The following is a 15,476-nucleotide window of genomic DNA, read 5'->3' as shown; positions in this document are numbered from 1 at the left end:
CATATGTGATGCTTAATCAGCAAACCGCTTAGTCATCACTATTGTGGTTACCTTAATATATAGGTTTGGAGTTAGATTATCAAGTAATCTTTATACTTTTGCACCTTACTTGCCTACCTTACTTTCTGCCTTTCTACTGCTTACAGCAGTACTTTCACTAGTTGAATACTTTGCTTCCATAACCTACCTCTTTGGTCACAACCTAACCTTTTGAAATGTAGATAGCTAAAAGCTAGTTATTGATAGGCTTGTTGCATAGATTATTGGCAATGTTATAGTTATTGACTAGCATACTGCTGTTGTTAAGGTTTTTGTTTCTATATTTAGAGTAGTATTAATTAGCGTCTAGTTGATTGTTAAAAAAGTTGCTAGCAAGGCTAGAAAGGTTTTTAGGTTAACAGCAGAAAGAACCACTCAAGTAGGCAAAGGTAGCAGAGTTTGCCATTGATAGTCTTGCTTGCATAGGCAAATGTCTAAGAACCAATTAGGCTATAATAACCAGTTAGATTAGCAGGTTTAGCATTAAAGGTAATAGCAATGTGAAAGGCAAAACGATATAAAAGTAGTAAAACGCAATGCAAAGAGTCAAGAAAGAAAGGATTTTCTTTGCAAGTAAGTTGGCAAAGAAGGTAGGAAAGCAGTAAATACGCAAGAGACTTGAATATTTAAAGGCTTAGTGAATACTCAAGCGAGTATTTAAACGTTAGTAGGAAGAGGCTTAAATACTTGACAGGTTAGGCTTGAATACTTGATAGGTTTGGTTAAAGCAGGCTAGTAAACAATGCTTTATGCATAGATTAGTCTAATCAACGCGTCAAAAGCTTGCATGTGAAAGCTATTCGCAAGCTCTTAGGGTGATTTTAGTATTGCTAGAATCAGCGAAAATTGAGGTTTTTGGTAGGTTTGATTTGTATTATAACTTCAACAAGTATATCTATGCTATCAATTTATAGCGTGTTGGCAAGAGGCTACTTTAATAGCAATCTTGTGATATTATACAAAGTAAAAGTGGTGATGATATTTGGTAGTTTTTGCGTAAAGGGTGCGTAGGCTTTGACTAACCCGCGCTGGCGCCTAGGCTAGGTTACAGGCTACTAGGGCTACTTTAGGCTCTGCCTTCACTGTCTATTTACAGCTAGTAGAAACCATCCTTTCTACCCTACCAAGCCCCACGCATCATCTCCTATACCAATTTACTAGCTAGCTACATAATAGCTTTGTATAAATTAACTATATTAGCATTGCTACTAATTAGCTGCTTAACAATGCCTAAAAGGTTTGGAAGACTTATAATACTAACAAGCTTTAACTTAACTGCAACTTTATAGGCAATAACTAGTTGTAAGAACTAGCGCGCGAATTAACTAAGTTATAATAAACCAAAAGATTTAGCAGTTTTGGCACTATATGCCAAAACCTTCGCGCTCTGCACCTTATAAGTCCTGCCGCAATAGTGCTCCACCTACACTATGGTATCTTAGGATTCTTACAGTTATTCCTCCCTCTTAAAAAGCTAGTCTCTAGGCTTTTACAGGGAATACCAGGCATGTTAAAACCCCTAAGCATACAGCGCCTGCAGCGCTGCTTTTGTAAGCCTATCTAAGGTGTGTCAATCCTAGCTTTTGGCAAGTCAGAGGCTTTCGACATAACTTTCTCACAGCAATTGAATGTAAGGCTGGATTTGTCATCGCCTTTCTAGCGCAAGTCACGTTACCCGTGAAAAAACTACATCGGCAATTCAAGCGCCCTCGGCGATTCAAACCCCGCACACTAGTAAACCTACGTGATGCCAAAACAATTGTAAGAACCAGCGCGCAAATCAACTAAGTCACAATGAACCAAAAGATTTAGCAGTTTCAGCACCACATGCCAAAACCTTCGCGCTCCGCGCCTTATAAGTCCTGCCGCAATAGTGCTCCACCTACACTATGGTATCTCAAGACTTTTACACTAGTAAATTAGGTAAGAAACTGTCTTAAGTAGCTTTTTAGTCAAAACGTTTATTAAAGCTTGCTTTTGTAAGAGAATCAGGTTGATCAATTGACTAGCCAAACCTAAGCCTTATTGAATACAAGAAGGATGTATTGAAGGAAAAGAAGGAAGAAGTGCAGCGCACTTCTTACGCGTTTTTATGGACCCCGATCTGTAGGCGACGGGGCCGCGAAGCGGTCCCGGCGGTCCTCGCGGTGGATTGATTTTCCCGCCTCCGTTCGGTTTCCGAGCGGTCTCCGGTTGCCGAGGGCCCCTGGCCGAGGTCCCCACACAGGTGTAACCCATCACACCCTTTAAGATACAGTAGACTGTCCCAGATTACTTTTCTTGCTCTATCTTAGCTACTTGTGCTGCCTCCTCCTCTCGCGCGCGTATCATTGCTGCAGACCTTGCCTTCATCCTCTCGATAGCCTTGCGGTAGCGCTCTTCAGCCATAGATTGATCAATTGCGGGATAGACCATAGGCGGCGGCCTCTTGTGCCAGCTGGCCCACTTGTCCTCATGATCGATGCGCAACGAGCCTGGCATTAGGTCCAAGACAGCCAGCTTGGTCTCAGGCGGCCACTTGGGGGTGCCGTCCATGTTGCCCAGGACATCCAGGAGGGTGTCGCGTATGGCCATCAGCCACGGATGCACAGCTGAGACATACTCGTGCACAGTGAGGAATTTGCCTTGGGCAGCGACTTGGAGATAGGTATCGCAAGCCCAGGGCCGCTTCTGCCCGCAGCATTCTAGTAGATAGATAGGCGGGTCGAAGGTCTCGTCGCTAGGGCGGGGCCCTAGGCGTCTCTGGTACAGGCAGCCCCAGTGCTGGTCAGCCCATGCCTGCTCCCACGCATTAATGCACTGGATGCGGACAGTGACAAACGATACTGGAGGCTTCATAAGGGATGCTTGCGACACAGCGTGAATGGAGCCGTCTAGGCCAAAGTACGGCTCCATGAAGGCGCCTGGCTCGTAGTATTCTGACGGCGCAACCTGGATGGCGCCCTCAAGCACGCCATTGAGTGTCCAGAAGAGTCGCTTGCAAGCTGTGGTTACATCCTGTCGAATCTCTTCGCCGCTGTCGGCGGGTGTACTGGCTGTGTCCATGGAATTGGTGGGCGAATTGACAGTCGGGCAATTGTGGCGGAAGTGTTGTGAGAAATTAGTTTTTTGGGCGTCTCTAATCTGGGGCATGCAGGGTTTTCTCCTTTTGGGCCTGCCGGGACCCATTTATCCATCCCAACCCACCCCCCCCCCCCCCCACTTTTTTTCCAGTACCAGCAGAGGGTTAAGACCATGCACATACTAACCAACCACCCCTTATAACCAACCACCTTCCAGATTCAGATTTAGCCAACCTATACCTACCCAGACTACCCAAAAATAAAGCTATTTACATATATCCACTTAGAATTAAAAGCACATCTCTTTAAATACATAATCCTCAGTATCCTCAGTGACTATACCTAACGTCTAGACTTGGATCTTGGCCTTCATAATTGCTTCAATTCCAATAAAGCAGTTATTTAGATCCATCTTAACCTTCTTCTTTTTCTATAGCCGTAAACGTTCAATTATAGCCTATAAAGCCTTAATTTCACACTACTAGCTAGCAATCTAGAAGTTCTTGTCATCAAGACTTTTCCCAGCCTTTCTAAGCAAAAGCCTATCCTCCAAATATATCCTAGCCTTAGTTAGAAACCTTTGTCCATATTGCTAAATCTCTTCTTGCCCACAACATAAAGTTGCAATACTAATCTAAAAGTTGATTGACTAGATTGGCTAAATAGCTAAAAGCATCTAAGTATCTTAAGATACTATAGCTAAAGCCTAAAACTTCTCTTGCTTTTTAGAAAGTAACAGCTAGCTCTAGAGTAGCTTTTGTAGGTTTCATAGCTACAAGCCAATAGCTTTCTACCCAAACCAAATATTCCTTAGTGTAAAAGCAAATTTCCAAGCCTTTTCAAGGCAAATAAAAACGTTTTGCTTTCCAATTAGCGTTAAGTCTGACTAGATAGCTAGATTATAAAGCTCTTTGCAATATACTTGCTTTAAGAGAGAGAAGATAGAAAGATCAAATAGCTAAAAAAGATAAAAGCAGTAAAGTGGTAAGAAAACTAAATATATAGTATTCTAAAAGCAACTCCACATAAAATCATCTATAACATAACTTCTATAGCTATCAACAATTAAAAGCCTTACGCAAAAGACTAGTGGTTAGGATCTTAGAATAAAAATATCTTCAAGCCAGTCTAACTGTTAGAGGCATATGGACAGCTAGCCGAAAGGGGCTACACGGTGGATTGATTGGCAAGTGGGGGCCTAGGTTGGGACTGGTGGATTGGCAGGGGCCACAGGGACGCGTAAACAAAGGCTTACGTGTTATCCACAGATTATCCACAGACTGGGTTGTTACTGGAAGATCCCTGCGTCATCTCTAGGAACTTCCAAGGACAAGACTAGAGTAGATTGGATTATGTATGATGCCTTGAGGAAAAGACGTTAGGTATTTTAGAAGGGCTGACCTCTCTTCCAAAGAAGGGAGGCTAGCGATTAATTTGCACAACATTGGACCCCCTACTTCCCAACTGCTTTACCACTGTCACCTACCTGGCTCTTCACTCTGTGTTTGTAAAACCCTTGACACTAACGCAATCTAATTGAAAGTCCAACCATTTTTCATACTAATAAACTTCCAGCTATCAAATAGGTCTATATTGTCAGAAATCTATTACGCTTAAACTGTCTTTCCAAAAAAGATAACTAAAAGATATAAAAAGCTTTCATTTACGCTAATACACTCAATAAATAAAGTCCAAATACGCTTAATCAGAGTTTTCAAAAGGATTCTCTTAAGGCTTAAAGACCTAACAACCAAGCCATTAATCCCTAAACCTTCTATAATCCCAAACTTATCCATATTCCATATATCTTCTCCAAAAATACCTTAGATCTCTAAAATAGCCTTAATTTGGTCAAACCAAGCCTATATTTCCTTAGCAAATGCAGCATTTGCACGCTTAAAATCCATCCACTTACTTGAAAGCGTCTTGACTTCTAGATTTCGTTGCAAAAAGTATTGCATCCAATGCTTTCCAAGTGGCTGTAAGTCAAAAGGTTAGGTTGTGACTAAAGAGGTAGGTTGTGGAAGCAAAGTATTCAACTAGTGAAAGTATTGCTGTAAGCAGTAGAAAAGCAGGAAGTAAGGTAGGCAAGTAAGGTGTAAAAGACTGGTTGTATTGTGTGGTTGATTATTCTTTTTCTAAAGTTAGCCGGCTAATCTAACTGACTATATAGTAAAAATTCAGTCTTCTTGCTTTACTTGATTTACTAGATCAAACAACTTGATACTTCGGATCGGCTGATTAGACCGGGTCCGTAGGATTTGATTGTTTGAATTAGTAGTAATACGTAGATTACACACTTACAAGGTGGTGATACATATCAAGTGGTTTTGCAGGGTTTGAAGGTTTTAGGTAGTTTGATTTTCTGCACCTACCTTGTACTTGCAAGGTTACTCTAGACTTGCCAGGCTACCCTGGACTTGCAGGGCTACCCTGTCCTTAGGGTTAGGGTTGCCTTTGGCAGGAAAGTCCTTTAGGCTTCAAATGCTAATTATAAGGTAAGGATTAATCACGTGACTTAGCTACTTTGTAGGCTTATAAATAAGTCATATGTGATGCTTAATCAGCAAACCGCTTAGTCATCACTATTGTGGTTACCTTAATATATAGGTTTGGAGTTAGATTATCAAGTAATCTTTATAGAACCCCTAATTACGGTTTAGCATAGACAGAGAGCCGGTTACCCGCGCCACACCACTGGAAACGGTTGGCAGGACAGGGCATGTTGCAGTCGGTCAACGGCGCCGCCACCGATCCTTGATTGATAGCATTTCCGCAGTAGCCTGTCGTCACATGATGTCAGTGTTCATTCTTGGACGACGAGATGAGGGCGGGCCATGGGGCTGAAACTCACATTCACGGCCGAACTCAACGCCAAAGTAGTTGTACGCCGCGCAGTGGGTGGCGCACATTTCGAGCGTCATATTGTCGTCGGGCAGCATGCTGGCGTCCAAGGCGCGCCCCGCTGGCGGCTCGGTCATGCACCCGACGAAGTTGAAGCCGCTGACGGTGGGCGGGTGGGACGGCGGCACGGGCTGCGCCCCGCCGGTCGAGTACAGCACCAGGTGGTTGCCCGAGCCGCAGTATTGGAGGGCGTTGCCGCCGCAGAGCATCTGGCAGTTGCTATCGTCGACTTGGGTCAGGGCGCCGCGCAGGGAGTTGCCCATCCAGCACTCGCGCCCGTACTCGGCGCCCGCGAAGGTGCGGCCCGCCGCTGCGGTCAGGCACTGCTCGATCGTCATGTTGTCGTCGGCCACTTGGTCCGCCAGCGCGCGGGTGCCGTCGGGCTCGCGGAAGCAGCCTAGGCGCGTGAAGCTGCCCTAGCCTGGGACGAAGGCTGGCCCCCCGGGGCTGGTGGGGGTGGGGGTCGGGGTGGGGCTGGTGGAGCTGATGGGGATGGAGCTGCTGCCGGGGTCGGTGGCGGAGTTGGAGGCGCAGATTCCGAACGCGGACTGGCACCCACGCTCGAGATAGCAGTCGGCCGGGTTCTCGCCGCAGATGCCGTTGACATTGCAGCACCGCCCCCACTCGGGCGAGCACCGGTAGCCCTCGGCGCCGCCGCAGGTGCCGTCGGGGGTCCACGGGGTGCCTTCGGGCTGTTGGTCCTCCTTCCAGATGTCGCAGTCGCCTTCCTGGCACGTGAACAGGCCACAGTACGCAGGCCCCGTGCCGCACTGGCCGCCAATGCTGCAGCAGTCGCCTCATCGACCGGCGCACGAGCGGAGGCCGTGGTCCTGGCCGCATGTGCCATCGGTGCTGTAGATGAGATCGCCGTCGCAGGCGCCTTCGTAGCACGTACCAGGAGCGCAGTCGACCGTCGAGTCGCCGCAGGTCCATGTCTGCGAGTTGCAGCACTGCTTGTCGGTGCCCAAGCAGGTGGCATTGTTGTTAGGAGGGCCGCACTGGCCGTCGAAGGCTCTGACCGGCTCGATAACTTTGACCAAGTCAGCTTTAGCCTCCTATTTTTTCTCTTGGTGTGGAAGAATACTTACAGCCCCTGACGCAGTAGTCCGTTCCCGGCTGCACGTTGCTGCAGTCGCGTGCGAGGCTTGGGTTCAGATTGAAGAGCACGTCGTTGGAGATGCTGTACCGCTGCGCCATCTGCGAACATGTGTAGTAGTTGACCTCGGCGCGCGTGGTCGTCTAGTATCGGCAGTTGATCTCGCCCACGGTGACTGGGATGGGGGTTCCCTGGGTAGGCAACGGGTCGGCGGGGTCCTGGAGCATTTTGAGCCCGCTGGAATTCCATCGGTATGGTTGACAGTCGGCCTGGTCCTGAGCCGACACCAAACTTGGAACAAGAGCTTGGAACAAGACGGCGAGCCGGAGCGCGCCATTGCGGTGAAGGGACTTCATGGCTGATTTACCTGGAAGTTACCAAGAGTCCAAACTCGATGGCAATGACAGCAGCAGCACTCTGGTGGCCCACGGTCGAAATTTCAAGTTCAAGCTCTGATATATGGAGGAATCCTGGCATGTGACTAGCGCCAACAGACCATGCACAGGGAACTTCATATTGCAACCCTGGTATGTCGGCGGATTACCTAGGGGCTCCGCAATTGCTCTGTCTTGGCCCCTCGGGTAGTCCAGACAGGGTTTGTTGTGAGAAAAGTTTCACGATAATCCTTACTACTCATTAAATCATGTTACATTCTCCCTTTACTTGGCATCCTACTATCGCGAAACTATGTTCGACCACCATCGTATTCTTTTAATGATGTGACATTGGACTTAATGAACTTGGATGCCATGCCAAAAACAGACGCAGTAGCCGCCAACACGCTCGGCAATGGCAATATTGCGACCCAGTGGCGGTCCACGGCGGGACATGGACAGGAGAAGGATCAAATTGGATATCCCGCACATGACGTTCGAAAAGGCGACGACCATGCTGACTAGGTAGGTAGACGAGCCGACGGCAGAAGGACTGGGAGCTCGGCAATATAAGGTGCCCCTTCCAAGGTAAACAGCCCAAGGCTCGCCCACTCCATCACGGCCTGTGCCTCCTTCCATTCTTTTTTAGCAACAGTCTGCCTGGCACCTTGACCATGGCGTTGTTGTTCCTACACCATGCCATGTGGCTGGTGGCCCTGCTTGCCTTAAATCCCAGCTCTCGGGCAGCGGCTCAGTACATCCAGAACTTTGTCCCAGCGCGAATATCAGATCCGAGGACGAACCCGCCAACGTGGTACGATGGCTACAAATAGTGAGTTCGGATTCTCTTTCTGGCCAGAAGGGGGGCTCAAATGTGGTGCTGACCAACAACCTAATGCAGCCGACCGGTGCCCGACAACCTGACGCCCTGTCGAAATGTCATTGACACTCGAGAGCAAAGAATCACCATCTATTACAACTGCCACTACATGACCAACATCTGCCAGAATGTCAACAACTTCGAGGCCACGGCACGGGGGCAGGCTCTGCATCCCGGAACGACGATCCCGCCAGGCATGTACACGTACGACTTTAACAGCGCCGAGGGGGAGCCCAAGTCACGCAAGTTCTACCGCCGCGAGGCGTCGTGCCCGAACGGGTGGAAGAACTCGCACACGTGCCCCGAGCCGGCGGGCCAACAGACGCTGTGGCGGCACGACGGGCCGTGGGGGTCGACGGCGCTGGAGCCGGGCACGGCGAACAACATAATTGAGCACGAGCGCGACGCGCAGAACCAGATCACGCGGTACTCGCAGATGCGCTACTCGTGCGACGAGTTCCCGCCGGCTACGTGGATCGAGGGCGGCAACGGCTGGGACGGCACCACGCCGGCCAACACCTTCTGCGCCGGCCTCTCGTGCATCATGCCCAACTCCAACGGCGCCGTGCCTATCAAGGCCGAGCAGAACTGGCAGGGCCAGTCGCACTCGAAGCTGCGCGAGGTGCTGCTGTCCTACATTCGCCGCCGCCAGGCCGAGTTCCCCTGGCACAACCCGGACGAGCCGCAGCACGACGTGGCCTTTTTCAACTTTGCCGCCTTTGACCAGGGGCAGACGGGCTTGGTAGCCACCATCTTCTGCGACGATGACACGACCGCTTCCGACAATGATTTCAGCTACATCACCCAGGCCAAGAGAGAGGAAACACTAGCCAACAACCCAGACGAACCGGCACGCACGCCCCGATCGCGATACAGCAGGCTCACCCCCGAGCAGACGTATCAGCGCATGATGGCTGGCCACGGCCGCCGCTTCGACATCCCCGCCCACGTCAACGAGTCCATGGTGGCCGAGCCGGGTCTGTTGGGCGGGCTGGGGGGCATCGGGATGCAAGCCGGCGACTTTTCCGCCGACCTGAGCGGCCGCATGAGGACGCCGCACTCTGACTCTGCCAAAGCCAAAATTCCCAAGGTCATTCCCAAACGCCAAGTCACGTCCAACTCCACGGATGGCAAGCCTCTGCTGAAGACTGCGTCCGCGGCCGACCTCGCCAGGGCCCGGAGCATCGTGGCCGATGCCATCGCTGCCTCGGCCGAGCGGAACATGGCGCGGCTGGCCAACCCGGCGCGCAACCAGTACCGTCTCAAGCCGGGCACCGTGATCGGCGGTGCTGCGACGGTGCCCAACAACAACAACAACAACAACAAGCGACGAGGCCGTAGACAAGACCAGAACGGTGGTGGCGACGACGCGGCCCCCCCTTCGCTCCTCGAAATCACCGACGAGATCGCCTGGGCCGCGGCCCTCGTGGCCGAGGCGGAGGCCGTGGCACCACCCGAGGGTGTGAACTTGGGAACCGCCCATCCTGTTCCGTCCAACTCGAGCTCGAGCGGCGTCAAGCGCCGGGCCCATGTCCGGGGCACGTACTGGATGGAGACCATCGCGCGCAGAGGCACCGTCCCCTGGGGCGACGACCCGACGTACCAGGTCTTCCGCAACGTGCTCGACTACGGCGCCACCGGAAACGGCGTGACCGACGACACGGCGGCCATCAAGGCGGCCATGAACGACGGCCGGCGGTGCGGCGAGAAGTGCAACGGGTCCACTACGAAGAACGCCATTGTGTACTTCCCCCCCGGCACCTATCTCGTCTCGAGCACCATCCCCCTGCCCTTCGGCACGCAGGTTATCGGCGACGTCCTTAACCGGCCCCTAATTATCGCCTCGTCGTCGTTTATTGGTCTGGGCGTGCTGTCCACGGACGAGTACACCGGCGGGGGCATTGGAACCGACGGACGCGACCAGCAGTGGTTCGTCAACACGGCCAACTTTTACCGCCAAATCCGCAATGTGATTATTGATGTGCGCAATGCCCCGGCCATCGAGATCACAGCGTGCCTGCACTACCAGGTCGCGCAGGCGACGAGCCTGCAGAACGTGGAGCTGCGGGCCGGGCCGGGCTCCAAGGGCATGTACGCGGAGAACGGCAGCGGCGGTCAGATCTCAGACGTGGGTTTTAGCGGCGGCGACGTCGGGCTCTACGGTGGTGCCCAGCAGTTTACGGCGCAACGCCTGCGCTTCGACGGCTGCGACACGGCCGTCCATGTGTTCTGGGACTGGGGCTGGGTGTGGAAGTCGGTCACCATGACCAACGTGAACGTCGGCTTCCGCTTCGTGGCCAAGGACCCGTCGGGGTCCGTCGGCTCGGCGTCCATCATGGACTCTTCCTTCACAAATGTCGGCACCGCCGTCCTCGTGTCGCCGCCCCCGGCTGCCGTGGGCTCGCGCACCACGGGCCTGGTGCTCGAGAATGTGGCCCTCTCGGGCGTGCCGGCCGTCGTGGCCGACACCAGCGGCACGACGCACCTGTCCGGGGCCGGCCAGTCGCTTGTCGACCAGTGGGTGCTGGGCCCCGTGTACGCCGGCTCGGCCAGCGCGCGCTCCTTCTCGACGGGCGGCAAGGTGGGGCGGTACCGCCGAGACGGCGGACTCGTCGACTCGTCGGGCAACTACTTTGAGCGTCCCAAGCCGCAGTACGAAGGCCGCGCCGTGGGCGACTTTGTCCACATCAAGGACTTTGGCGCGGTGGGCGACGGGGTGACAGACGACACCGCCGCTGTCCAGAACGCACTTTACGCCAGCCAGGGTAAGATTTTGTTTGTGGACGCCGGCTCTTACATCCTGACCGACACCGTGGTCGTGCCGGCTGGCATCAAGATGGTCGGCGAGACCTGGTCGCAGTTCGTGGCCTTCGGACCCGCCTTTTCCGACGAGAACAACCCGAAGGTTATGGTGCGTGTGGGTGTGACCCCTGGCCAGGTGGGCAACGTGGAGATGCAGGACTTGTTTTTTACGACGAAAGGGCCGACGGCTGGTGCCGTGCTTCTCGAGTGGAATATGGCCGCCGACGCCAAGGGGTCGGCTGCCCTCTGGGACTGTCACGTCCGTATTGGCGGTGCTACCGGGACCGATCTGACGCCGGCTGAGTGTCCGGCCCTGACCTCGGGCATCGCGCCGGGCTGCAACGCCGCCAGCCTGATGATGCACATCAAGCCAGGCGCGTCGGGCTATTTTGAGAACATGTGGCTGTGGGTGGCTGACCACATGATTGACGATCCGGATCTCGAAGACGCCAACAACACCATGGTGCAGAACTCGGTCTACGTGGCCCGTGGCTTCTTGATCGAGAGCACCGCGCCTGTCTGGCTCTATGCCACGGCGTCGGAGCATGCAGTCTATTAACAGTACAACTTTCACAACGCCGCCAACATCTTCACCAGCATGATCCAGACCGAGTCGCCCTATTACCAGCCCACCCCGCCGCCCCCCGCTCCGTTTACCAGCGCTGTAGGCAAGTTCCCTGGCGATCCCGACTACACCTGCGCCCCCGGTGATGACGACGAGTTCAACGGCTGCGATGAGTCCTGGGGCGTGATCATGCGCGGCTGCGAGGACATCCTCATCGCAAGCGCCGGCCTGTACTCATGGTTTTCGACGTACACCCAGGACTGCATCGACGGGCAGGCATGCCAAAAGGCCATGATGCTGCTGCAGGGCAACCACGCCAGCGTGCGGATCCAGCACCTCGTCACCATCGGCACCAAATACATGGCCGTCATGGAGGGTCAGGGCATCCTGGCCACGGACAACCTTAACGTGGACGCGCACCCCTTTTGGTCGCAAATCTCGATCCTGGACGTCGCCAGCGACGGCGCCCAGTTCAACGACGTCATCTGGGTCGATCCGAACATCTGGAACATGGACGAGCCCGAGTTCTCGTGCGCGCCGCCCTGCAGGGTCAAGCTCCCCCCGTACACAGGCGCCACCTCGGTCGTCAACTTCCCGCTCATGACGGTCAGCAAGGACGCCTGGACGAGCACCATCACGGTGCCGCCCATGACCCTGTCCAAGCTGGGCTTCGAGATCATGACGCTGGGCGAGGGTGGTGGTGGTGGCGGGGGGCTGAAGCGCCGCACCGCGTTTGGGTCCATCTGGCCCGTCCCCGCCACGACCAGCAACTGGCCCGTCGTCGACTATCTCGGCCCGGACGGCAAGTATTCGACGGCCAGCCCGACGGGGGCCTTCCCGACGCCCCCGCCGTCCATCGGGCCCGGCGCGGCGCCCCCGCAAATGGGCGCCTGGCCGGCCCAGGCGCTGGTGGCGCACGCCGCCGCCGTCGACCCCAACGCCGAGCTCGAGGCTGAGGCTAAGGCCTGGCTGTGCTGGCAGGCCGCCGAAAACCCCAGCTACTGGGACCTCGATTTTGTGACGGATTGCCCGGGGTACGGCGTCGGCCAGATGCCCATGGGCCCCGGCGACTCCGGCTCCGGCTGGGGCTGGGGCTGGGACGTGCCGCAGATCACGGGCAACAGCACCTTCCAGGGCGAGCATGTGCTGTGCGAGCTCCCGGAGACGTCCACCACCACCACCTCGGCAACCAGGACGACCCCGACCCAGACCCCGCCGACGCCGACCATGGACCACGCCGATCCCAACAAGAACCAGGTCAACTGCTTCAACAGCGGTCGAAAGATGAGCAACATCCGGCTGCAGAACGGCCGCAATTCCGCGTGTAACCACATCGAGTGGCTGGACAGGGTCTCGGGCCGAAAGCGCGCGGGCGGCGAGCTGCAGGCGGGCTTCGTGGCCGACGGCATCTTGCCGTTCAGCGGGGGCGAGGAGATCCATTGGATGTTTGAGGTCAAGGAGGGGTGCGCGTGGACCTTTGACTTTGACGAGTGTCTAAAGTACCTCAAGACCCCTGTCGACAGCTGCGACTGTGGCGGCGAGAACGGCAAGCAGGGCGGCTGGGGCGAGAATAATTGTCTGAAGTGGATGTTTGACCCGAATAAATCGTGGTAGGTAGTTTGACAGGTTCTATCTGTTCCAAGTTTCTTATGTCATGTACCTTCGATCTGTTTAATATATTATGTACAGTAGTACCTTACCTAGGGCCTTTCATTGAATAAAACGATAACAAGCAGCATTCTCACAAGCTCGCTTCGCTAAGTGCCGAAATCTGCTTGTTATCGTTTTTTCCCCCCAACAGTCTATCCACAAAAGTCATTGGGTTGACACAGATGTCAGGGCAGAGCACGCGGGTTCACAGCGCAAGTGTGACTTCTATCTCGTCGCCAATCATGACAGATGGGTTGCTGAGATTCTCATCGTGTGGGCGCCTACTACCACTTCGCCCTCAGCTTCGACGCCAACTATCGCCTTATCGTCCGAGACCTGGGGTCCACGTATGGCACCAGCGTCATATACGACGACATGAAACGGGGCCGGTGGCGTAGTTTTGACTGGATTGTGGGCACAGGTGGCTTTGGGGTAGTCTACCACATCTAGAACGTCAGCACCGGCGAGGAGTATGCGCTTAAGGAGCCGAAGAAAGGCTCGGGCCATGATACTCAGTGGAAGAGGGAGATTGTCATCGTGAAAAGAATCAGCTACGTCAGTCCCCCATCTATATCTATCACCAGGCGGTGAATCACTGACCTCTCGTTCACAGAAGCATATCGTCTCGTTGATAAACTCGTGTTTGCCGCTGTCGCCGTGGCTTCATCTCGAATACATGCCCGAGGGCTCCATCAGCAACCACCTTCATTCCAGCAAATCCTTTAACGAGCGTGAATGCAAGCAGATTCTTGCGCAGTCATCGGACGCCCTGGCCTTCCTACACTCGCAAGACCCCCGGATCGTGCACAGAGACGTCAAGCCCAGCAACATGCTGATCCAGCGCCGCCGTCCAGACGATCTCTTCATCAAGTTCGCAGACTTTGGCATCTCGCGCAAGGGAGATACCCTCAATACCTTTTGCAGCACGTATGCCTACCTGGCTCCCGAGGTCTACGAGGGAAAGAGCATCACGCAGCGCCGGCAGCCCACTTATACAGCCCTTGTGGATGTCTGGTCGCTGGGTGTTGTTCTCGCCAGGCTCATGTGCGGACTTCCCAAACAGGAGGAAATAGACAGCATGGGGGTGGATGGTGCGAGAGCATCCGCAAGAGGGTGGAGCGGGCCCTCCGGCAGGGTCATCGCCAAGGCCGACGACAGGATTTGTTGTCGTTCGTTCTGGGATCGATGCTCTGCCTCGACCCAGATGACCGAGAGACGGCGGCGGAGTGCCACAAGGAGGCCTTCAGACCCCTGTTCGACAGCAACAGCGTTCCTGAAAGCGACAACGACCGAGGAGAAGCGGATGGCTACCACCAGCACCAGCAGTCGGACACCAAAGCGTCTACAATTCTCGCTAGCAAGGGGGATGGGAGCTTGTCGTCGCTTAGCAGATACATTTACTACACAGACGAACTGCTAGGACGGCGACGGGACTGCTCCTGCAGGGCCCCGTCTCCTGAGACGGTGGTCCTGCTCCATGCAGGGCAGCTGCTGGAAAAGCTCCGCAATCCGTAGGACAGCCTCTTTTGCAAATCTAGCTTCGGAGAGGCCTCGCACCAGGATTCTGGCTCGAACTGCAGCACCAGCGCGCCTGCGATCGTCATAATAGCTCGGGACACCGTCGTAGAGCTATAGACCCAGGAGCAGGAGGATAAGTCGTTGGATGCCCTAATCCAGGAGGCGCTTGTCAATTCCTTCAACAACGGGACTAGTGCGACGCTCTCAGTCAAGAGATCCAGGCCGGCTAACAGGTAAGTGTTATGCCCACTACCCATCTTTCACCTCTAGAGATCGAAGCTAATGCAGTGTCATTTTTCATAGGAGTCCTAGTTCTAAAAGCCCTCGAGTATTGTCAGCTACGTAATATATTACTTACAAATTAATAAAAGTATAAAACAAATAAATTAAAAAGTTTAAGCTTTTATATATATATATATATTAACTATGAGCTCCACTCGGTGTACGCCAATTTTTCACTCTGTGTACGCCTATTATGGTCCGTGCACTAAATTTAGTAATATAATTGGTGGAGCATCGCCTGCGCCTCAGTCAAAGTGGGCCCATATAATACTGCCGGCAAAATCGCACTCCGCCTTCCTACCTA

The 15,476-nt window shown here is 53.7% G+C and overlaps 3 protein-coding genes across 3 annotated transcripts; 1 reads left to right on the top strand and 2 right to left on the bottom strand.

Annotated features, from left to right (window-relative positions):
- Positions 1-2,281: 2,281 nt before the first annotated feature.
- On the bottom strand, positions 2,282-3,132 carry QBC33DRAFT_540765 (uncharacterized protein). The gene has a single exon (XM_060428094.1). The coding sequence runs from the start codon at positions 3,082-3,084 to the stop codon at positions 2,311-2,313; it is 774 nt and encodes a 257-aa protein (XP_060283174.1). The 5' UTR covers positions 3,085-3,132; the 3' UTR covers positions 2,282-2,310.
- Positions 3,133-5,673: 2,541 nt separating this feature from the next.
- On the bottom strand, positions 5,674-7,457 carry QBC33DRAFT_588363 (WSC domain-containing protein; the record flags this gene model as incomplete). Its single annotated transcript, XM_060431544.1, has 6 exons — positions 5,674-5,884; positions 5,956-6,402; positions 6,427-6,788; positions 6,819-7,035; positions 7,094-7,202; positions 7,272-7,457. The coding sequence occupies 6 exons, from the start codon at positions 7,455-7,457 to the stop codon at positions 5,754-5,756; spliced, it is 1,452 nt and encodes a 483-aa protein (XP_060283173.1). The 3' UTR covers positions 5,674-5,753.
- A 246-nt stretch (positions 7,458-7,703) lies between these two features.
- QBC33DRAFT_588357 (pectate lyase superfamily protein-domain-containing protein) lies at positions 7,704-14,887 on the top strand (the record flags this gene model as incomplete). Its single annotated transcript, XM_060431543.1, has 7 exons — positions 7,704-8,307; positions 8,377-11,674; positions 11,720-13,332; positions 13,675-13,783; positions 13,823-13,927; positions 13,986-14,463; positions 14,577-14,887. Exons 1-7 carry the CDS (start codon positions 8,150-8,152, stop codon positions 14,885-14,887), a joined length of 6,072 nt encoding a protein of 2,023 aa, XP_060283172.1. The 5' UTR covers positions 7,704-8,149.
- Between the last annotated feature and the right edge of the window lie 589 nt (positions 14,888-15,476).

This window comes from Phialemonium atrogriseum, assembly GCF_030411735.1.
Source record: "Phialemonium atrogriseum strain 8032-3 unplaced genomic scaffold QBC33scaffold_14, whole genome shotgun sequence".
NCBI lineage: Eukaryota > Fungi > Ascomycota > Sordariomycetes > Cephalothecales > Cephalothecaceae > Phialemonium > Phialemonium atrogriseum.
Note: the sequence above shows the minus strand (reverse complement) of the source record. Positions and strands in the feature narration are given on the sequence as shown.

What these genes read in the sequence shown, in the direction of transcription:
- QBC33DRAFT_540765 (XM_060428094.1), bottom strand. Translation starts at nt 3,084, where the DNA reads ATGGACACAGCCAGTACACCCGCCGACAGCGGCGAAGAGATTCGACAG.